This window comes from Zootoca vivipara, chromosome 7 (genome assembly GCF_963506605.1).
Source record: "Zootoca vivipara chromosome 7, rZooViv1.1, whole genome shotgun sequence".
Lineage (NCBI taxonomy): Eukaryota > Metazoa > Chordata > Lepidosauria > Squamata > Lacertidae > Zootoca > Zootoca vivipara.
Window position 1 is genome coordinate 93,889,768 of NC_083282.1, and position 23,732 is coordinate 93,913,499.

At 47.2% G+C, this 23,732-nt stretch overlaps 1 protein-coding gene across 1 annotated transcript; it reads left to right on the forward strand.

Moving 5' to 3' along the window:
• On the forward strand, positions 1 to 23,084 carry LOC118088398 (uncharacterized). Its single transcript, XM_035122014.2, has 16 exons — positions 1 to 79; positions 2,042 to 2,168; positions 3,326 to 3,413; positions 4,579 to 4,686; positions 6,655 to 6,780; positions 9,135 to 9,192; positions 10,979 to 11,039; positions 12,063 to 12,154; positions 14,366 to 14,539; positions 15,814 to 15,855; positions 17,232 to 17,387; positions 18,265 to 18,338; positions 18,735 to 18,783; positions 20,334 to 20,391; positions 21,020 to 21,099; positions 22,627 to 23,084. The coding sequence occupies exons 2-16, from the start codon at positions 2,060 to 2,062 to the stop codon at positions 22,666 to 22,668; spliced, it is 1,317 nt and encodes a 438-aa protein (XP_034977905.2). The 5' UTR covers positions 1 to 79; positions 2,042 to 2,059; the 3' UTR covers positions 22,669 to 23,084.
• Positions 23,085 to 23,732: the final 648 nt, after the last annotated feature.

Sequence of the window (23,732 nt, forward strand, 5' to 3'; positions counted from 1 at the left end):
TGCACACCTTTTGCCACCTGGGGGAGGGCTGTCCAAGGCAGCCACCTAAAACCCAGCCCAGATCAAACAGCAACGGAAGGTAAGGAGACTGGGAGGCGGGGTGATTCGAGATGAAGTGGTGGGTGGTAGACTAGGAAGGGGGGGGGTCTTGTGTTTGATCACACAATCATAGAATTGTAGCATTGGAAAGGATCCCCCAGGGGCCATGTAGTCCCACCCCCGGCAATGCAGGAATCACAGCTAAGGAATCCCCGACAGGTGGTCATCCAACCTCTGCTTACAAACCTCCAGTGAAGGGAGAGTCCAGCCCTTTCCAAGCAATTCCATCCCACTGTTGAACAGCCTCTTACTACCGTACCAGAAAGTTCTTCCTGATGTTGAGTCTTGTCTTTTGAATCTATTGGTCCTGGTTCTCCTCTCTGGAGTAGGAGAAAACAATTTCTGCTCCATTTTCTGTGTGTCAGTCCTTCAGGCATTTGAAGATGGTTCTCTCGTCCCCTCTGGTGTAAACAAAACCTGCCCTTCTTTTTACAACACCTCTCGAGTCTCTTCTTCTCCAGGCTGAACCTACCCAAGATCTAGCCTATGCTCCTGCTCAGTGGAGAAAATCTAGAGCTGGAATATCCCCGACAGACAGGCAAAATCAAGCTGGAGACCCTGTTGAGATCAACCTTATCTTGGAGACTGTCAAGACACAGGGCGCATCCACACCTGGCTCTTGCTCTGCTCTTTCCAGGCACAAGTCTGAGCTTAAAAGCTCCGCCGTGTCCGAGGCTGGTGGTTGTTTTCTTGCTCCAGAGCTTTCCCCACGAAAACAAAATCTCTCCTTCTTTTGTCCGTCTTATTTTCTTCCTTTATTTTGCGTACTTGGTCTCTCCCAGGTCTCAGTCTCACACTCTAATCCCCACGCCCATTCCCTCCAACAGTCCTCAGGTGAAAATAGGGGCATTGTCTTCTACATCAGTATCACTGCCACCCTGCTTTTATGCATGTTATCTTTTTTAAAATCAAAGTTTTTCATGATACAGAAACCTCCCAAAAGCCCAGCTAGCTCCAGCACCCACCCTTGACCCCCATTCCCTCCTTGCTAACTTGTGCAAAGGACGTAGCGAGTTTCCTTTGAAATGCACCGTTTAATGATTGCTTCTTGCAAATTGCCATTATGCCTACGCAAGAAGAGGGCGAACCTTACATTTTGGGGAAAGCAAGCCATATCCTGATTTGCAAGTCAGGAATAAAGCAGGATTTATTGTTCGTGTGAAACCAGACCTTCTCCTTGAGGGTGGTGGTGGTGGAACAACAATAACAACAACTACTGATAAAGGCTTTCCCCCTGCTAGACAAATAGTCATCAATTGGACCCAGAAAGTCATAGAATCATAGAATCATAGAGTTGGAAGAGACCACAAGGGCCATCCAGTCCAACCCCCTGCCAAGCAGGAAACACCACCAAAGCATTCTTGACATATGTCTGTCAAGCCTCTGCTTAAAGGCCTCCAAAGAAGGAGACTCCACCACACTTCTTGGCAGCAAATTCCACTGTCGAACAGCTCTTACAGTCAGGAAGTTCTTCCTAATGTTTAGGTGGAATCTTCTTTCTTGAAGTTTGAATCCATTGCTCCGTGTCCGCTTCTCTGGAGCAGCAGAAAACAATCTTTCTCCCTCCTCCATATGACATCCTTTCATATATTTGAACATGGCTATCATATCACCCCTTAACCTTCTCTTCTCCAGGCTAAACATACCCAGTTCCCTAAGCCGTTCCTCATAAGTCCATGGCCTTCCTTCGTGAGAAACAGCAAAAAGAGTACAAGTTGAATAAGAATTCCATAAGGTCATAGAGGGCCACAGCGGGTTTTCTAAGAATCAAAATGCAAGTGGGACAGACACTTTGAAGCATCAGTATGGACCAGCTCAAAGGCACACCCCATAAAAACTTGCATGCCCATCACCACCTGTCTTTTCTGCACCCTGTCTTTAAGTTTCTGCTTGGAAAAAACGTAAGACCATGGATGCCTTTTGGCTGCCTCTCTTTCTCCAGGTTGCTGCAGAAGCCACCATGGCCCAGACCGTCCTCCTGAGTGTCGCCCTTCTGAGTGTCGTCCTCTCCTTCCATGGCGCCTTGGGCATCACTGGCTGCAGAGTCACTCGACCCGGGCTGGAAAAGTGTAAGGGAATCTGCCCCTGCTGATGTGACACACTTAAAATCCCCAAGCCCAACCATTTATTGATTTATTTTTGCAGGAAACCCCCAGGTAGCTCAATGCTTGGTGTGTGTGTTTCTGGGATGCAACAACCCCCCCCAATCTGAACAGGTTCCAGACATGGTTCATTGCCATGCCTCCCCTGCTACTGAGACCTCTGTCCTGGGATGCCCAGAGGACAAGACCCCCCTCTTGGCGCCACTGATGTGGTCCAAAGGAAAGCAGAGCATTGTGTTTGAGCCTTTTCTTCTCCCAGAGATACTCTGCAAGGCAGTGGAGGTTTAGGAGGAGAGTTTTCCTTCTCCTAGAGGGGCTCCCTTCCCAGGTTGGCAAGGTTCAGCCAAACATTCCAGATTCCAGATCCCTGCTCAAAACTTTTGTGATTATTCCATCAGGCTTGTGCAGGCAATCAAGCATTGCATCGTTCTGTAGGAGTTAGCTGATATCTGATTTTAAATTTTTTTATACAGCTATATAAATAACTGTTGTAAACTGCTCTAATAATAATAATAATAATAATAATAATAATAATAATGGCAGCAGCATATAAATATGTTTTATAATAAATAAATGACTAGTCCGTGTTCTGCCTCACGGCCACGACTTTCCCAATGCTGAAGGTGGAAGACTGTTGGCTTGCTCCAACCCTGCCTTGTCCCAGGGCATTAGCAATGCCCACCCGGGGCCAGTGTGAGACTGCCCCAGAGCTGAGGCCTCGCCCTGTGTGCATTCCTGGCTGCCGATTAGTGCAGACCAGCGGCACAGAAATATGCGATTGTTCTCTGGCGTGAAGAACAACACACACACAGGTAACAAAGACTCATAAAGTAGATCTCAAACTACTTTATTGCGGGCTGTAAACAAAGTCCATTCTCTGCTACCCAGCTCAGAAGCTCAGAGCTGTGCGTGGTGCTTCCAGCTATGTCGAGGGCCAGAAGCGAAAAACAAAACACAGTACAAAACATCACAGGAGAGAAAGGAGATAACACAGCACTTCCTTTCCCACAGTAAAGTCAGACACACTTCATACTATCCCGTGCTGTAGCAGCTCGGTGGACAAAATCATAATAGTGCTTGCCTCTGCCATCTCCAATAATCTCCTGTTTGTGTTGTCTTTACAGATTGCCATTCCACACAACATCACTGGGTGCAGGACCTGCAAGGTCCTATCCAACGGCTCCCTCCCCCCCTCTTGCCTGGTTTGATTAAGTGAGTAGCAATCTTCCTGCTGGGAAGTCTAAAGTTTAGGTGCTTTTATGGGAGACAAGCTCCCCTCTCCAAGTTGCTCTGGGTTCTTTTTTTCTGTTGGAATCCTGGAAGCCAGTCCCAAGTTTGGAGCAAGCGCTCTTTGGTGAGAAGACCCCCCAGCAGAGGTTTAGCACGGCAAAACATGCAGCAAAGAGAAGTGTAGAAATACCGGCTGTGAAACCTTTCAAATGTGTCCTTCTGGTGAGTCGCAAAAATGTCCCCTTTTAAAAGCTTTCCCCAAGCTATCACACTTCCCTAGCACAGAGGAAGGCGACGTGTCTGGTAAGTCATAAAGTGCTTTACTTACAAACTGTCCAAAGGTCAGGTTCATGTGCTTTTCCATACAGCAATCAGAAAAGATGCACGGGCAGTTTAAAATGTTGCTTAGTTGTTGTTGTTTAGTCGTTTAGTCGTGTCCGACTCTTCGTGACCCCATGGACCATAGCACGCCAGGCACTCCTGTCTTGCACTGCCTCCCGCAGTTTGGTCAAACTCATGTTCGTAGCTTCGAGAACACTGTCCAACCATCTCGTCCTCTGTCGTCCCCTTCTCCTAGTGCCCTCAATCTTTCCCAACATCAGGGTCTTTTCCAGGGAGTCTTCTCTTCTCATGAGGTGGCCAAAGTATTGGAGCCTCAGCTTCAGGATCTGTTCTTCCAGTGAGCTCCATGGACAAAGACAACAGGCAGGGCCAGCTAGTATCTTATAAATAGATCGTCTCCTAGCATCTATAAACATTCCTACAAGTACTTCCCACTTTGGGAACCATGGGTCTAAAACAATGGCTATCACCCACTTGAATAGAACTTTGCCAATTAATCAGATGCATCATAATCAGTTTATCTCTTAATGAATTGCTTCAAAAGTGTATATACCTGCATGGGGGTAAAAAAACCAAGACTGGGGCAGTCTCCTTCCTTTTTTTCTTTTGATCGTCACATGCAGTCACAGTAGGGAATGTTGACACGCTGGAGCTTGTGATGACCACAGCTGGAAGAGCCCTTCTTCGCAATGGAAATGGCTGGCAAAGGGTTGTGTAGCAATGAGCATGTTTGCCTTGGGTCGCGGAGACTTTGGCTGGCGCTCTGGCCAGCCCCCTCCTAACAGCTCCTTTTCCATTTCTGCAGCTGCCGATTAACTATCCTCAATTTGGAGAGTATTAGGGTGGTTATGAGGCCGCCCGGTAGGGTGGAAGTGATTGTGTGCCTCGTGCTCGAGATCAAGTGCTACCTCCTGTGAGTAAGATGCATCCTGGGTCTCTGGGCAGATTTGGGAGACCCTTCGTTGTTGAAAGTTGTAAAATCAAAACTGCAAAATCCTTTGTGCCCGCTCTCCCTGGCTGCTTGCGCACGGCAGGACTCTCCCCTTCGCCGTGACCTCTGTGGTTTGAGGACGGGGGTGGGGTGGGGGTGCTGATCTCTTAGCACCCCCCTTCCCTTCCAGAAAAGCTCTTGCTGTTCCCTTGGTGCCTGCTGGGCGTAAGGTGCCAGTCTATCCTGGCTGGGTGGGAAAGGCAACCCCAGAGGTGAAAAGGGGCAGATCAACAAAGGCAAACCCAGCCTTTGCTCCACAGGCAAGTGAAGGGACATCTCCACATGCCAACAAGAAATATGCACGGCAATGACACGAAAGGAATACATGGCCTGGCTCATTAGATCCTCTGTCTTGCATTGAAGAGTGCTAAACCAAAATCAGATGGGAGGGTGGCTCTCCAGATGATTTTTCATTTCACATCACCCCCTGACAGCATGGCTAAGGCCACATAGAAACATCGGGAGCTGTTTTTCCCCTGGTCATCTAACTGCATGCTGTCCACACTCTGGATGGACCTTCATAATATTGCCATAGTTCTTTCTCTTTTGTTTCGTTCTTTCTGCCTTTTTCTTTCCCCCGATTAAGTAGCTGTTTCAATTCTGTATGTTATAAAAAGATACTTTGCTGTGGATTTGTATTTTTCTTTCTTTCTCTATCTATCTATCTATCTATCTATCTATCTATCTATCTATCTATCATCTATCTATCTATCTATCTATCTATCATCTATCTATCATCTATCTATCTATCATCTATCTATCATCTATCTATCATCTATCTAACATCTATCTATCTATCATCTATATCTATCTATCATCTATCTATCATCTATATCTATCTATCATCTCTATCTATCTATCTATCTATCTATCATCTATCTATCTATCATCTATCTATCATCACTCTCTCTCTATCTATCATCTATCTCATATATCTATCTATCTATCTATCTATCTATCTATCTATCTATCTATCTATCTATCTATCTATCTATATATCTATCTATCTATCTATCTATCATCTATCTATCTATCATCTACCTATTATCTACCTATTATCTATCTATCTATCTATCTATCTATCTATCTATCTATCTATCTATCTATCTATCTATCATCTATCTATCTATCATCTACCTATTATCTACCTATTATCTATCTATCTATCTATCTATCTATCTATCTATCTATCTATCTATCTATCTCATCTATCAATCATCTATCTAATCATCTAAGAAATAATGAGCAGAACAGAAGGGAATAAAAAAATGTTTGACATTTCTCACCTTTGTCTAGATGAGTATTTCTAATGACATTTTCCTGGCTTTTGCATGCAAATTAAACCGAAGAGTAAAATTAGTGGCTATATTTGACAGATTCCATTTCTTGACCACTTTAATAGGCTGCAAATATTGGCTTGTGTGTTTAATGGACTTGGATAGTTCTGCACCCATGACTCAAATTAAACCCTTAAATTTTCAAGGGGGGGGGGAAGGTAATCTTTTGTAATATGGCACCCTGTGCAAGCCCCAAATATGGTTGCCCCAAATGGATCTTCTCCATTACAGATCTGCACAGTTCTGTGCCCCCTTGGCTAGGCACCCTGCACAGAGGAACCACCGGCACTGCGCTAAATCTGATTCTGCTCCCTTACTGGCAGTGGTTCTCCAGTCTTCTCTGAAGATGCTAGGATTTGAACCTGGGACCGTTTGTGTTCAGAGCAAACGCCTGGCCACTGAGCCGTTCCTCGCCTGGGGTGGGGGTGGCGGCAGCGGCCGTAGTGCTGCATCAGCACCTACCAGCCCTTGCCCCCCCCCCCAGCCCTCGTTTAGGCCTCACCTCTCAAATCAGGGATGGGTAGCAGATGACCTTCTCCTCCTCTCTGCCTAGGCTGGTACCGGTCAAAGTGCGCGTCGCATATTGTCTTACCATCACGATGATTGTGGCACCTTTGGGGCTGAGGGTCGCCAGCTGCTCTGCGGCGTACGTGGAAATCAAAGTACAGGCATTGATCGAGTAGGTGATGCACACCTTCCTTTCCTTGGTTGGGGGACGGGGACAGGCGGGGGTCGGTCGAGCGCCTCTCTTTCCGACAACAAGGGGAAATGCCCTGAGCCGTCAAAGGTTTGTGAGATTGATCACCAGATCTAGGAAAGCAGCATGTTCAGGGGCTGTGTACCCGGAAAGGCAAAGGGCTACTGCTTCCATGCAGTGAATGTCAATGCTTCCCAGGTGGGGTGTGCAAGGGTTCATGCAGCCTTCCTTTGCTGCTTTGTATCCAGGGATAGGTTTGCTCTTTTTATACCCTGCCAGATGGGCCGATTATTATTATTATTATTATTATTATTATTATTATTATTATTATTATTCATCCCTGGCGCTTTCTCCATAAAAAGCCTTTAGGATATACCAATCTGCGAAAAACCTGAATTGCTGTTAAAAGAGTGCTAAAAGGTAAAAAGGTAAAGGGACCCCTGACCATTAGGTCCAGTCGTGACCGACTCTGGGGTTGCGCGCTCATCTCGCATTATTGGCCGAGGGAGCCGGCGTATAGCTTCCAGGTCATGTGGCCAGCATGACAAAGCCGCTTCTGGCAAACCAGAGCAGCACATGGAAACGCCGTTTACCTTCCCGCTGTAGCGGTTCCTATTTATCTACTTGCATTTTGACGTGCTTTCGAACTGCTAGGTTGGCAGGAGCTGGGACCAAGCAACGGGAGCTCACCCCGTCACAGGGATTCGAACCGCCGACCTTCTGATCAGCAAGCCCTAAGCTCAGTGGTTTAACCACAGCGCCACCTGGGTCCCCTACTGAGTGCTAAAGCATGGGGGTTTTTTTGCAGGGAAAGCAAAGAGGCAAAGAAAAACATCAACCCACTGTGCTTTAAAAGTCCTTTAAATACCTTTGCCTGGTCTTTAAAGACCTACATTGGCACCCAGTACGTTTCCAAGCACAATTCAAAGGGTTGGTGCTGACATTTAAAGCCCTCAACAGCCTTGGCCCAGTAGACCTGAAGGAGTGTCTCCACCTCCATTGTTCTGCCCAGACTCTGAGGTCCAGCACCAAGGGCCTTCTGGCGGTTCCCTCACTTTGAGAAGCAAGGATATATGGAACCAGGCAGAGGGCCTTCTCGGTGGTGGCACCCGCCCTGTGGAACGCCTTCCCATCAGATGTCAAACAGATAAACAATTATACAACTTTCTGCAGAGACCTGAAGGTTGCCCCGTATACAGAACTTTTTTAATTTTTTAAAAATGTTTTATTATGTTACATATGTTGGAAACTGCCCAGAATGGCTGGGCAAGGTATAAATAAGAAAATTATTATTATTATTATTATTATTATTATTATTATTATTATTATTATTATTACAAAGTATAGGACAAAAAGTAAGTGTGGATGAGCCCATGCTTGTGACTTGTCTGGTTTTAACAGCTATCACTAGGCTTTTTTGGGGGGGTGGGGGGTGGGGAGAAAGAAAAGGCTTGAACTTAGGAATTCAGGACTCTGCATGCCAAAGGGAGAAGTTGTTGCTGTACAGCAGGCATCCCCAAACTTTGGCCCTCCAGATGTTTTGGACTACAATTCCCATCTTCCCCGACCACTGTTCCTGTTAGCTAGGGATCATGGGAGTTGTAGGCCAAAACATCTGGAGGGCCGCAGTTTGGGGATGCCTGCTGTACAGTATGGCTTTCCCCAAGTTTTCCCTAGGTGTGAGGTAATTTCCCCCTCCATGGTGGGCAGAGGCACCCGGAGAACAGCAGACCAAGAGGGAACCAAACAGGAATCAAAGCAACTCTTGGTGTACCTAATATTTTAGCAAAATGTTTCAGCATTTGCATTTTAAAGAAATAAAAGGGAAAGAACGGAAGCAAAGTGAGAAGCCATGATGGCTTAAGGAGTTTCATGACAGCTCCAGCATTTTGGGGGCAGCTGGAGACTATGAAGTATCTACATTGATACTTTAAACGTTATTAGAACAATATTAGATAGGTATATCGTTCTATAACATTTAAGCTGCAGTTTGCAAGTTGCTGGCGGCTCACTGCTCTGCGGCGCCCTCTGCTGTCACATTTTAATACTGCATCATATGTAACGCCTTCTGGAACTCCGTCCTGTTACATATATCAGAGAGGCGAGCATTTACCATCTTTGGGGAGCCTATCAAAGGCCCCCCTCTTCCAAAAAGCTTTTTAAGTGGCGATTTCTCTCCCCCTCCCCCTCCCCCCGCATCTGCATTGGATTGCAATTGCAATTATGGGAAGCGGTGCATAAATGAAATGAATAATAATAACAGAATAAGAAGAAAGGAAAGAGCAGCAGGATTCCAAAGAACCTCTTTGCTAACTTAATTCCTGCTTTTTTTATAGTGTGAAGCTGGAGCTGGCAGAAGTGGCGGAAATTCTGGGCCCCGTGCTGGATCCTGTGGTAGGTCTCCCAGAGCCTTTTATCTTTCCTTTGCTAGCAGCCCCACACCTGGTCCTTATTTCTGCAATATCTTGGGGTTCTTTTTCTCCTGCTATTCATTGACGCCTTTTTGATTCCCCCCTCTTCTGCTTTTGGAAAAGGAACTATGGGGGAAACAGATACTTAAGAAGAATAAAATAAAATGCAGAAATCAGTCGCTTTTAAAACTTACCTTTGCATTCCCAAGATGCCAATGCTATTTTTGGGCAGTGGCGTAGGGTGAAGGTCTGAACAAATGAGCAAGTCCCGCGATTTCTGGTGATGTGCCTGAGGGTTTTTCCTTTAGTTCCACTGTGGGGGAACCCAGAGTTTACCGCTGAATTGGAAGAAAGATGAAACAATAAATTTCAGGGGGAAATCGCAACCAAACTTAAAAACACAGAGAAAGTTAAAATACTAAAGCAGATACGAATTCACCTCAACTTTCTAAGCATCTGGATAGGCTTGTCTAAACAAGAATGTTTCTAGTGTGGGAATGTTGTGGGTAAAAGGGGAGGATATATTGAATAATATTTTCCTTCCTAACTCACGCTACCGGTAGCAAGTTTCTTCATATAGCAGAGTACATTCCCCCTTTACACATCAGGAAGCTGGTTGCAGACTCCTTCGGGTTTTTTTTTAAGACAGTGGTTCCCAACAGGTGGTCCGGGGGTCCGCGGACCTATGCCAGAGGGGTCCGCAAGATGCTATTAGAATAAAAAATATATTAAATATATTTCGTATGATAACAGATTTTTTGTTTGGGCCGCTTCCTGCATGAGCAGAGTCTAGCGCAAAACTAGAATTAGATAGAGGCAGTAGTTCTGCTGTATGCCGTTAGGTGGCGCTTTACAAACACTACTGTTTTGCAAAGAGGCAGCGCGCGCATTCTACTAACGCTCACCTCCCCAAGATGCTTTGCGCGCGTCGGCTTCATTTGTGCGCTACTGCGCAGGTACCCTGTCTTCTCCATTCCCCTCCCTCCTCCCTGGCGCGCGCTGCCTCTTTGCAAAACAGTAGTGTTTGTAAACAAAGCGTTGTTTTTCGCGGAAGCTGTTGTAACTGTAAAAAAGTATAAATATAAAATATAAAAAGACTCTTAATTTGGCTCTCACTTTTTAATTTTAGGATTAGGAATTAACGGGGGTCCTTGTCACAATAGCGGCTCGATGAGGGGTCCTCGAGAAAATTTTGTTGGGAACCCCTGTTTTAAGATAATAAGCAATTCAATCTGGCTTGCCCAGACTGGAATATGTTCTATTTTTCCTTGTAAGACGCCTTTGCTCCCTCCTAAAAGAATAAAGACACCACAGTCTTATTCATAAGTAAGAAAAAGAAGTTTGCTCACGATCAGGCAGAGCACAGTGTGATCCCTGAAGGCAGGCTCTAGGCTTAAAGTGACAAATATATAGAAATAGGTTTACCCCATATGGGAGATAACCGTGTGCAGGTGAAGCTGGAAGCAGGCAGGACGAAAAAGAAGGAAGGAGGTGGCTACGTGCCTTGGCCTTTGACCAGGTCTGGAAAGATCATGGCCACCCACTAGTCACTTGCAATCCTCCAGCCAGGTGTAACAGGAAGTTCGACTGGCTGGACAATCACCCCCTGCATGTCCACTCTAGCAATACAGGTAATGTTGTACTTGACTGCTCTCAGTGGATCACATCCCGCATCCAGGAGGTCCCCCAAAGAGGACATCCACCTGCTTGGTCTCAAGAGGCAGGGAGTTCCCGGTTTCTGACCCACCGGACCTTCTCTTTTTCTGCAGGTTTGTCCCAAAGCCATAGAGATAGCCACGAAACTGAACCTCATGCGTGACTTGCAACTTGGTAAGCGCTAAGGGGCTGCATGGCTGGTTTACTTAAAAAGACTCATGAGTTGCTTTGATATTTTCAAAAAATCCCAAAGTGGTACACAAAAGAATAGAATGTCTACAACAGGCACGACAAGATGACATTTAGCCAGCGTAAGATAAAACTCTATGCCTTCACAGTAACCCAGGGATGGCCAAACTTGGCCACTGCACTAACCAATAATATAGATGAACTCTGCTCTGAAAATGAACGTAGAGAACACAAAACGGCATTTGGGATGAGGTCACCACAGAGAGGAGCCTCCACAGCTGCTGCTTTGCGAAAACTGAGGGTCAAAAAGTAGGTCTAGTGTTAAATAGGTCTTTGGTTCCCAGCCCTGGGATTCTCCTTTTTTTGTTTTTGAAGTAGAGGTTTCGGGAGGAAAAGGTTTCATTTGGATTTTTTGGGGTGGGGTGAAAGTCCCTATTCTTCAGAACTCCCTGCCTTGCTTGGTGTTGTTGTTGTTGTTGTTATTTAGTCGTTTAGTCGTGTCTGACTCTTCGTGACCCCATCAATGGATGTAGTTGGTCTTAAATGTAAAAGGGTTGTGAGAATCTGGGAAGCAAAATGTAATTTAACGTATTTAAAATTGTTAGGGCGGACCTTGCCTATTTAAAGGAGGCTCATTTAATGGAACAGGATAAATCTTTATGAATGAAAGATGGGGGGGGGACACAGGTATACCTCACAGATACTTTGACGAATGCTAAAGGTGTGGCCATTTGGTTCAAAAAGCATTTTTCTCATCTACTCCCAGCCCAGAGGTCGGCTCCCCTCTCCTTAGTCTCAGTGCTCTCCCTTGCAGAACTCAGCAGGGGGCAAGATGGAGACCAGATTGTGTTGCCTCTGCCTGACATTGGCTCTCTGGCGCCACCTACTGCCTGCCTCCCTGCCTCCTGCCCCATCAGTCCCAAGGGCTGCCAGCCATCCCTGCTTGGGCTACTGTTCTGCTGTGCTTTGTGGTTCAGCTTTGGAAAACTCCTGATCTTTCTCCCCCAGTGCCAGCGTCGTTCTTTACAGGCTGCCAGTACACCTGCACAAGGGGCCACCCACCTCAACTCTACGCCAACTACGTGGATTTATTTTTTGTGGTGAGTGGCTTCATCTTCTAAGAGGCTAGTTACAGGCTCAGAGGGGGTCAGTCTGGTTGACGGACCCAGGGAGCAGGGGTGTACCAAGGATCAAAACTAAGGGGGTGTGTGCAAGCCATGGTCGTTCAGGTTGTGACATTTCAGCACGGAAAAGGCGAATGAAACAAAAATCTAAAGAAAATTATATATAATTATAGCAGTGCTTTATTACGGTAGTTATTACAATTATTTGCTTGGAAAAATTAATTTTTATTCTAGTTACATATCTTATACTAATATCATTTTTCTTGGGTTTGAAGAAAACTTGTTCAAAACTTTCATTTCAATACGGTCCTGATTTTCCTTGAAGAATTTCCGATGGACACTCATCAAACACAACCCAGTCAGTCTATCTTCTCTTATTGTACTTCTGAGCCAGGTCTTTACCCTTTATAATTTAATTTTCTACAGAAATTACTTAACTTACCTTTTTGGAACCAGTTTCTTATATCCATTTAGGCAGCCTTGATGTCTTCTAAATGTGAATAAGAAGGTAAACTAATAGCGGGCGGCTCAGCTTAGCGGCGGGCGGCTCAGTTTAGTGACGCGGAACTCCCTAGACCCCTCTAGAAGATTCCCTCTTCTCTCTGCTAGAGCCCGCTAGAGACTTCTCCTTCCCTTCAATCCCAATGGCTGGCTGACATAGATTCCTCTACCTATCGCCCTACCTAATCTCATTTCGTTTCATCACTTTATAACCATTTAAATTTTTTTTTGCTTGGGGGGGGCAGCTGCCCCCCTGCCCCTTGCTGGGAACGCCCATGCCAGGGAGGGAGGGCTAGAATTAGGGCCGGGCGATATCTGGATTTCAAGATTGTGATATATCACCAGCCAAACATGGCAATATACTGATAAATCACTATGCCTGAAATAAGGATCGAGCTACGTAGAGGCATTGGCTGGCTTCACAGTTTCCCCCGCATCGTGGTTTTTGCATAGCACAAACAGATAATGATTCACGATAAATTGCCAGGCCAAAAATTATGGAATCGACATCACAATATGAACTTCAAACCAGTTTTGGATTAAATATTGATATATCGCCCAGCCCTAGTTAGAATCAGAGGATTCTATTGCTGAACTAGTCTTTGTAGGACAAGGACCCTTGCTGCCAATCAAGCACCCCCAAAACATTCTGAAAGAATAAGCCAGGTTGGGAGAGTCATAACTAATACTGTGAGCTTCTCCATCTTAGACTCGGATTGCATTTAAGAGAAAACAAAGCCATAAAGGCACTGAACTTTGCTCCAAGGAAACTGAACCTGGGCAAGCATTGCAGGGGGCCGGACTTGATGACCCTTGGGTTCCCTTCCAATGCCAGAATTCTATGATTCTATGAAGCGCCTGGAACCCCCTGGAGTCTCTTCCCACTAGGAGATTGGGGTGGCGCGTAGCAATATAATAGGGTCACCTCCTTGTTGCTGCAGAGGCTGGAACTGTCTTGCTCATAGAATTGTGGTGGGAAGGGACCCCAGGGCATAGCTTGGGGGGCTAGGGGGACCATGGCCCCAGGTACAAATTTCTGAGGGGGTGCTGCAAACAGGCAACCCCATGGCAGGATTCCTCATTGAGGCCAGAGTTGCGGGGCAGCAAGCTGTGCCCAGGCCGGACCTTCGTGGCTGGAGCGGCGCCTCGGCCTCCTCCTCGTGGCTGGCCACGCACGCCCCGCCCCTGGGCCGGCTGAGAGGGAGGGAGAGGGAGGGTGCCGCCACTGCCACACACCGAGGAAGGAGGGGTGGAGGAAGAGGAAGGTGGGAAACCACTGCAGGATCCAGTTGCCCCCATCTCCCAGGGGGGGGGCTAGTTTGCAAGGAGAGACTCCCTTGATTAGACGCTGGCCGGTGAAGGGACTGACCAGTCCACCAGGGGGCTGCAACATCTGCCCCATTCCGGGTGCCAGCAAGCCACGCTATGCCCCTGCCCCATGGGTCATCTAGTTCAACCGGCTGCAGTGAAGGAATCACAGCTTTGCTGTCTGGGCTGGCAGTTCCTTTAGCAGTTGGCGCTCTCACCTTCCCACCTGCTTTCTGAAAGGCCGCTGGACCTGCCTTGGGTCATCTTCCAGCCAGTGACTTTCCTGTTGCCTCCAGATCTTATGTCCAAGTGCAGGCTGACTTGTGGCGACTGCAGTTGGGTCCTACTGAATTCCACCCCCCCTTGTCCTCCTTGCAGCCTCAAGTGACCTGTGGAGGAGCTGTGGTTCCGTGGCCCCCGTATCCCAGCTACTACCTGCCAGCCTCCCTCGTCCCTGATGAACACACGTGTTATTATATTAGTGAAGATGACTTGGCCAACATCCTTTTAGCTTTGCTGGGAAGAGGATTATTCAACCATGAGTTCACCCACGTGAGTTCTGCACAATGAGGTCCCTTTCCCTGGACAATTGACAACAAGCTGGAGGCAGTGGTCGCCAATTATTTTGGGGGGCACTGCCCCCTTGATTCCATAAGCTCACCCAGTGCCCCCTAACTGTACCCTATTTAAAAAACATCATTCAGAGTAGCAGTTTGCACAACCTGCCAAGGAAGAGAACAACACAATAAAATTCAAACCAGTAACAATTAATTGCACATTTATCCACAATCCAATTTCTTTAACGTTATGAAATATAACATTCTGTAAGATCAATGTAGATCTAGCCCCTGTCATAAATATTAAGGTAGTAGGCGGGCAGGTGTGGAGGACTCCCTGGTCCTGAATGGGGTCACTGTGCCCCTGAAGGACCAGGTTCGCAGCCTGGGAGTCATTTTGGACTCACAGCTGTCCATGGAGGCGCAGGTCAATTCTGTGTCCAGGGCAGCTGTCTACCAGCTCCATCTAGTACGCAGGCTGAGAGTTATGCTCTAGTTATCTCCCGCTTGGACTACTGCAATGCACTCTACATGGGGCTACCTTTGAAGGTGACCCGGAAACTACAACTAATCCAGAATGCGGCAGCTAGACTGGTGACTGGGAGCAGCCGCCGAGACCACATAACACCAATCTTGAAAGATCTGCATTGGCTCCCAGTACGTTTCCGAGTACAATTCAAAGCCCTAAATGGCCTCGGTCCAGTATACCTGAAGGAGCGTCTCCACCCCCACCGTTCTGCCTGGACACTGAGGTCCAGTGCCGAGGGCCTTCTGGCGGTTCCCTCGTTGTGAGAAGCCAAGTTGCAGGGAACCAGGCAGAGGGCCTTCTTGGTGGTGGCGCTCGCCCTGTGGAACGTCCTCCCATCAGATGTCAAAGAGAAAAACAGCTACCAGATTTTTAGAAGACATCTGAAGGCAGCCCTGTTTAGGGAGGCTTTTAATGTTTACTAGGTTATTTTATTTCATTTTTCTGTTGGAAGCTGCCCAGAGTGGCTGCGGAAACCCAGCCAGATGGGTGGGGTATTATTATTATTATTATTATTATTATTATTATTATTATTATTTCCAGTACTATTCCTCTTCTCCTCTCTGCGGCTTCACACAAGCTCAAGCCTCAGTTTACGTATCCAGGGAGCCACCCTTTCGGACAGCGTGTCTCCTGGTTGACTCTTTGAACAGAGCCCAGCATGGGGGAGGGGGGGAGGGGGGAGGGGGGAGGGGAGGGACCATGACAGAACATTATTATCAAGATGCATTTTCTTTCCACAGCTGACTGTGACCACCACTTTAATAATTGCCCGCATCTCTGGGGTACGTGATCCTCCTTGGCTGCGAGATGTTCCTTGGGTGTGTCAGGAGATGGGGAGATTTTCAGCGATTTGTTCGTGGGCCGGCAGGGTGGCGAAATGGCTTCTTGGCACCCCCTGCGTGCCAGCGACGGACACAACATTTTGGGAGCGATAACGACTACTTTGGAAACACCCCTCAACAAGTTTCCATACCCTTTTCCTCTCCCCAAGAGAAGCTCTGGGAACCAGCATTGCAAGTTTGCAGCTTGGTTCAGCTGAAGCTGCGCGGTGGGAGCCAATTGGCTAGTGCCTGTGTTGTCGCCAGCACATCTCTCCGCTCTGTCTATGGAGCAGTTTTTGCAGGGGCTTCAATGGGGACAAAAAGGACTGCCAGCTGAATCAGGATTTGCTGGTCTGTCACACAAACTGTGAAGCCAGCTCCAATTCAAAGTGAAGAATCTTCTGGGCCAGCTTTTTCGAAAGCATTTTATTTTTCCCCCCCACATAAGAGAAACACAATTTAAAATATAATAAACAGCAGCAGCTTACAGCTGGAATCACTGCTTAGAACAAGTTACAGGTAGGTAGCCGTGTTGGTCTGACGTAATAATAATAAAAAATAAAAAGAATTCCTTCCAGCAGCACCTTAGAGACCAACTAAATTCGTCATTGGTATGAGCTTTCATGTGTCAGATACTTAGTTGGTCTCTAAGGTGATGCTGGAAGGATTTAAAAAAAAATTTTTTTTTTGCTTAGAACAAGTTTATGATGCGTATTGAAATCTCTCCAATAAGTCTCTCCAGATGTTTCTGTGGGTCTTGGGAGGTTGCCTTGGTTGATTGTCACATCTCATATGGGAGATGAATGGATGCTAGGTATTGCCTCTGGCCTCCCTGACCTGGCAGGTGAGTTTCTCGACCAGAGCAACAGGGCCACACCTGAGCGTGCCACGAATCTATTGACAGGCCTGTTGCAGGAAAGCCAATGCTTAGCAATTTCTAAACAAAAAAGCCAGCATCTCCTGGTGAGATAATTGTTGATTTCATAGAATCATAGAACGGTAGAGTTGGAAGGGACACCCAGGGTCATCTAGTCCAACCCCCTGCAATGCAGGAATCTCTGCTTAAAGCATCCCTGCCAGATGGCCATCCACCTTCTGCTGAAAAACCTCCAAGGAAGGAAACTCCACCACCTGCCGAGAGAGTCTGTTCCACTGTCCAACAGCTCTTCCTGTCAGAAAGCGCTTCCTGGCGTTTAGCCGGAATCTCCTTTCTTTGACAGCTCCTTAAATACCAAATTGGTCTTCCCTCTAAAAGATAACTTCCACCCCACTGGTGACGTGCGCCGGAGCCAGGATAGATGATCCTGAGAGATCACATTTACCCTCTTCTCCCACAGATTGTCTGTCCAAAGGATCTTCCTATTATGCTGAGGATCTCGTGCGCACACATCGCCATCTCCATTACTACTAGAGGTGTCATTTTTGATATACGCTTTGCAGTGGATATCGGCTATTTCCAGTCTGTGTATGTTAGCCTCCTTCGTGTCACAGTGGTAAGTAAAAACACCGGGCAAGTGACTCTCCAGGAGCCCCAAATCAGGGATGGGATTTCCTGAAAATCCCAATGAAGAATTTATCTACACATATTTCCCTCCCTGCCCCCGCCCCCAATTCTTGTTTTGCTTCTTGGTCTCAACAAGCAGTGCGTCTCCCCCCATCTCCCCACCCTGCTGTACTAAAAAGATGAACTATTAGGCACACATGCTCTCTAGGTTCCTAAAAGCAACCAGTAAGGTAAAGGTAAAGGGACCCCTGACCATTAGGTCCAGTCGTGACTGACTCTGGGGTTGCGGTGCTCATCTCGCATTATTGGCCGAGGGAGCCGGCGTATAGCTTCCAGGTCATGTGGCCAGCATGACAAAGCCGCTTCTGGCGAACCAGAGCAGCACACGGAAACGCCGTTTACCTTCCCGCTGTAGCGGTCCCTATTTATCTACTTGCACTTTGACGTGCTTTCGAACTGCTAGGTGGGCAGGAGCTGGGACCGAGCAACGGGAGCTCACCCCGGTGTAGGGATTCGAACCGCCGACCTTCTGATCAGCAAGCCCTAGGCTCTGTGGTTTAACCTACAGCGCCACCTGCGTCCCCAAAGCAACCAGTACAGAGCTATAAATGAAATGCAATAAATTGGTGAAAGACGAGTCACTCCTCTGTGCAACCTGAGCTTGGCTTTTAATTTTGCACATACTTATTTCGGTTTAAAAGAAGCAAGCAGCGTCTGAGCGCAAGTGACCGTTTGATACAAGACTCCATCCGATGTGAGCAAAGCTGGACGGAGTTGGAGCTGTCTAAATCTCTTAAAAAACAGATTGCTCTAAATCTCCCCTGGCCCTCGGCTCGACTTTCATGCCCTTTGCATTCCAATTTCAGACAATGAAAATAATTGTCATTTCGACCATTGACTGCCAAAAAGGACGGCTGGTGTTTTCCGTGGGTGCGATAAGGTAATGTATGCAAGGACCCGTCCCCTGGTTTGGATTAGGTCCCTTGGGACTGTGGATGGTGGGCAGCTGTGATGGGCTTGGGGCAGAGTGCGTTGTTTTTTGGGCACCCGCGACGGCTCCCGGGCGCTCCTTCCTCCCTGCACACAACTCACACTCTTGCCACCTGACTTCCCCCGCCTCTGGAAAGGTCCCCAGATTAGTTGGTGTTGAAGAGGCCTGTCCTGCCCCAAAAAGCAGGGATGCAGGGCTCAGGCTGTGGATGCAAGAAAGGAAAGAGGCCCTATAGATCGCCTGCAAAGAGACCTGGGGCAGGCTTGGGATTGAAAGTTGGGGAATGGGTGGGGAGCGGATGGTGGCTCTGCCTCGGATCACAGCGGCTCGTTCCTCTCTTCCCAGCGAAATCCGTGTTACAGGTACTTGCAGTGGGAGTCCTTGCACGGTTGATGTAAGTATTGGGCGATTTAATGGGGGCAGGGGGGCTCATGGAGGGAGCTGACCTCTCTCAACCCCCTCCAGCTTTTAGTCGGGCAAAATCACCATCTCATGAATTTTCGCCCAGGCCATTGTAGGGCATACCGACCGCACAGATTTTAAACCGATTGACACATCTCTTCCCTCTCTCTAGGGCAGTGGTTCCCAACCAGAGGGTTCCGCAAGATGCTATTAGAATAAAAAATATATTAAATATATTTCGTATGATAACAGATTTTTTGTTTTGGCCGCTTCCTGCATGAGCAGAGTCTAGCGCAAAACTAGAATTAGATAGAGGCAGTAGTTCTGCTGTATGCCGTTAGGTGGCGCTTTACAAACACTACTGTTTTGCAAAGAGGCAGCGCACACATTCTACTAATGCTCACCTCCCCAAGATGCTTTGCGCGCGTCGGCTTCATTTGTGCGCTACTGCGCAGGTACCCTGTCTTCTCCATTCCCCTCCCTCCTCCCTGGCGCGCGCTGCCTCTTTGCAAAACAGTAGTGTTTGTAAACAAAGCGTTGTTTTTCGCGGAAGCTACAGTTCGCGTAGTTAAAAATGGACCGTTGGTTAAAAAGTGGTTCATTAAAACGACAAAGGCCTACAGATGAAGAGGAAGATAATGCATTTGATGTTCAAGCAAGTAAGTCAGTGACTCTTGAACCGATCTTGTCAGTGTCCATTGAACCTAAATCGTCGGCGTCCCTTGAACCTAACCTTTCCAAGATCAGTGTTAAGCTTACTGGAAAAATTAGATTAGGAATTAGATTTAGGATTAGGAATTAATGGGGGTCCTTGTCACAATAGCGGCTCGATGAGGGGTCCTCGAGAAAATTTTGTTGGGAACCCCTGCTCTAGGGAATCGTGGGCCCTGTGGTTTTGAGGGCGGCAGGGACCTTTAGCAGAGACCCCCCCAGCCTTGACACCCAACTACAATTCCCATGATTCCTAGTGTGGAAGTGGTGCTGAAGTGATGCTAGTTGCAATGCAGAGAATATGCTCCCTCGCCCGCCTTGCATCTTGCATTTCTGGGCTCGATGGTTCTCCCCCTGCTAGCTGGTCTTCCTTGGGGTCTCCACACCTCTAAAATTACTAGCATTTGCCAAAGCCCCCAACTCTCCACCTGTGCCATTCAGGGCTCTTGGTCCAACACACCCGGGTAGAAGTGCGACTTACCTTCCCCTGCCTTTCCCCCAATCTCCTTCCAGTTGTTTTGAAAGGGACCCCCAAAAGCATCTTGTCCACCCCTTTGGCCCAAAGGCTGGTGGTCTCCAACTCACCCTCCTGCCCCACTCCCCTCCTTCCCTATACGGAAAGCAAGTGCAAATGCAGAAAAGGGTGGCCAATTCTCCTTCATTTGGAGGCGTTAACCGAGGCTGCACGGCCATGCGTCATGGATTCTTTAGACGTGATTCCTGCACTGCAGTGGGTTGGACTACATGACCCTTGGAGACCCCTTCGAAGTCCACAATTCCATGATTCCCATCTGCCTCTCTCTTGACATGTGGAGGATTTTCTTTTCGCAGGGCTCCCTGTTAGAGGAACTGTTTTCGCTAAGGGCACATTGCCGGGACTTATTCAACGGTGAGTGTTGCTCAGGGTCCCGTTTTGCTGAGACGGCGGGTGAGCTTTGCACCGGCTCAGGCGTCTCCTTCCGACTTCGCCGCAGCTTTGTTGGCGAAATCTAAGGGGGTGGTCGGCTTAAATGCTTCAGCATTTGGGGACACTTGACATGCATGTCGGCAGCCGCCAAATCCTCAGTTGCCCCCAAATGGAAAACCTTGCGAGACTGGCAACTTCTGCATTGGTGAAAAATAAATAAAAAGTGTGGCAGGAAAAAAATAACTCAACTATTAAGTGTTGCCAAAGGCTTGGAGGACTCTAAAAAAAACCTATGCTGCTTGGTGTGACCTTATCTGCATCAAATGCAGGAAGGACTCCCTCTCTGCAGTATATAGCGGAGTTTGGCTTTCCTGATGATCTTAAGCTCTCTACCAACCTAACAATAAGTCTTTCCCAGATATACCATGTTGCTTTTTTTGCCCTTCTATTATTTTTGATGCCTTGATTTCTTTAATTTCCTTCACCCGCCTTCCTCATCCCTTTGGTAAGTGCTCTGAGACGAAAATGCCAGGGGTATCAGGCTTTAGCCCTTGCGATGTGGGCACAGCCATTACTGCGTAATTTTTTTATTCCCCGCCTTCTCCTGCAGAGAAAATGAAAATTGGTTTCCCCTGGCCTTTCCCCACAAAGTGCGCCTGTTCCACCTGCCGTGACGTCATCATTGTCCCGGTGAGAAGAGAGGCTTTAAATTGTATGCCAGTGTTGGGTGGGAGTGCCCAATTCTCCGTTTGGGGAGAATTGGGAAACGGGGGAATTGGGAAATGCGGTGTGTGTGTGTGTGTGTGTGTGTGTGTGTGTGCGCACGCGCGCACTGTGTCCCATAATCCCTCTTCTGTATTCGTAAGAACTCGATCGTTTAGTGTGGCAGCAGGCCACCCTGTGTAACTCCCTGCCTCTTAGAAACGTTTATGTGAATTTTATTCTGTTTTGGTATTTTAACTCCAGCTCTCGAGGCAGACCAGAGCCAGCCTGTCTAGTAGCCCTGAGAACAGAGGGGAGAGTAAGGGAGTCTGGGGTGAGGAAGGTCTACATTTTGGCTATAGTTTGACTACCCCCAGGGTCTCTTCAGCTGCCCCTGGCAGGCTCCCTCTCCAACCCAGCCCGCTTTTCACGGCTTAGGGAGCTGGGTATGTTTAGCCTGGAGAAGAGAAGGTTAAGGGGTGATATGATAGCCATGTTCAAATATATGAAAGGATGTCATATGGAGGAGGGAGAAAGATTGTTTTCTGCTGCTCCAGAGAAGCGGACACGGAGCAATGGATTCAAACTTCAAGAAAGAAGATTCCACCTAAACATTAGGAAGAACTTCCTGACAGTAAGAGCTGTTCGCCAGTGGAATTTGCTGCCAAGGAGTGTGGTGGAGTCTCCTTCTTTGGAGGTCTTTAAGCAGAGGCTTGACAAGCATATGTCAAGAATGCTTTGATGGTGTTTCCTGCTTGGCAGGGGGTTGGACTGGATGGCCCTTGTGGTCTCTTCCAACTCTATGATTCTATGATTCCCATAGTAAAGTTTCATTTCATTTATCTTCCTCCTACTTTGTCCTGAAAGTGTCTCTGTTCGCCAGGATTTCTTCCATCGCCACCTCTCCCCCCACTCCCCACCCCCCCGTTCATTCCAAAAGGGCCTGTGCAGGAGAACTTCCCAAAGGAATTGTGCCCCGAATTTATTATTTCATAAAAGTTCTACACCCCCTTTGATTGGGAAAGAAAAACCTCGAGGTGCCTTGCAAAAAAAAAGAAAAGAAAATGTGTAACTATACAAGGAATGTGTAACAATGCAAGAAATATAATAGTACAAGGAAAATGTATACGGAAAGTTTAATTACTGAAACAGATTAAAAGTCCCACCAGCTTTCTAAGCACCTGGATGGGCTGGTCTAAACAAGAATGTTATTAGTAGGTGCCAAAAAGAGTATTGCGAAGGTGCCAGTTTGATGTCAATAGGCAGGGACTTCCAAAGTTTGGATGCTGCCACACTAAATGATTGAGTTCTTACAAAGGCGATACGGGTGTTACGTAATGCAGTGGCCCCAATTCCCATTCCCTGGAGTGCATGTGTCCACTGTTTGGGTTCTCTGCCTCAGATGCCAGAATTTATAGGGGCCTGAGTTGATGAGGGTGGAATCCAATGGAGAAATGGGAGGCTCATCATCCTCACCCAATCTCTTCTGGCCTTTTTTTTTTTAAACAACAACAGAAAATTGTAGTGTGGTGCTGCAATCTGAACTACCTGGAGTGATAACCTCGGATGGCTGGAGAAGACCCTTCGACAGAAGCCAGAGCGGTTCCTTTGCTTCGCTCAGAAGGGGGAAAAGGAGGGGGGAAAACCGGGGTGGTTCATTTCTCTATCTTCTCTTTAGTGGGATGGGTTCAATCATGCATAGGGGTGTATCTTCAATTGCGCATATCTTTATATCTTGCAACCAGGGCTTTTTTCCAGCTGGAACTCGCCGGAACTCAGTTCCGGCACCTCCCAGGTGGGTGCCATTCTAAGAGAACAAGGGAGGTGTTTGTGGTGAGTTCTGGCACCTAATTTTCTAGAAAAACAGCAGTGCTTATAATCCTAGTGTTTTGCATAAGGGCAGTTTTCAGGGGTGATTTTAAGTGCTAAAGGGTGAAAAGAAAGTTGTTTCATTAAAGAATCTTTGGGCTGCCTTCCTGAGTTCTGGAATCTGGTATTTATTTCTTTATTTAATTGCTTTGCAAAAATTATGCACCGTTTGATTGTTAAAACACACACACACACACCTCAAAGCGAAATGACAAAATAAGGAATAATTTGCGATACTTTAAAGCGTGCAGAGAGTTAAAATGCTAAGACGGATTAAAACTCGCACCAACTTTCTAAGCCTCTGGAAAGGCTTGTGTAAACTAGAATGCTTTCAGCAGATACCGAAATGTGTACGGCAAAAACATCTGCTTGGCCCCAAGAAGCAGAGAGTTCCAAAGTTTAGACGCGATCAAATTCTCAGCTAGCTCCTCATTGCTTGAGACATTCGTACCTAACCAAGGCTGTGCTTTGCACATAGGCATATTGCTTAGATATTAGCCGGGAGGGGGGGGGGGTTCCCTCCAATCTTTTGGGGACAACGGTCCCATTTGGAATTTGAAGGAGGTGCAATGGGCATCAGTCACAAAATGCCATGCGGGTGTGTATGGCATAACGAAAAATGGAAGCCACAGCTAAAAGAGACAGGACCACGAGATGGTGCAGGGCAACCCCCAGTCTATCGACGTGGAAAAGCTGCCTACCTGTGTTAGCAAAGTCATTTAAATAATGGAAATGGAGTCCAGAGAGAAAAT

Bases quoted from the DNA above. Each gene is read 5' to 3' on its own strand.
- LOC118088398 (XM_035122014.2), top strand. From the start codon at position 2,060: ATGGCCCAGACCGTCCTCCTGAGTGTCGCCCTTCTGAGTGTCGTCCTC. The intron at 6,781-9,134 runs GTAGGTGATGCA...CTTTTTTTATAG, and splicing joins AAAGTACAGGCATTGATCGA to TGTGAAGCTGGAGCTGGCAG. The intron at 15,856-17,231 runs GTACGTGATCCT...CTTCTCCCACAG, and splicing joins TAATTGCCCGCATCTCTGGG to ATTGTCTGTCCAAAGGATCT.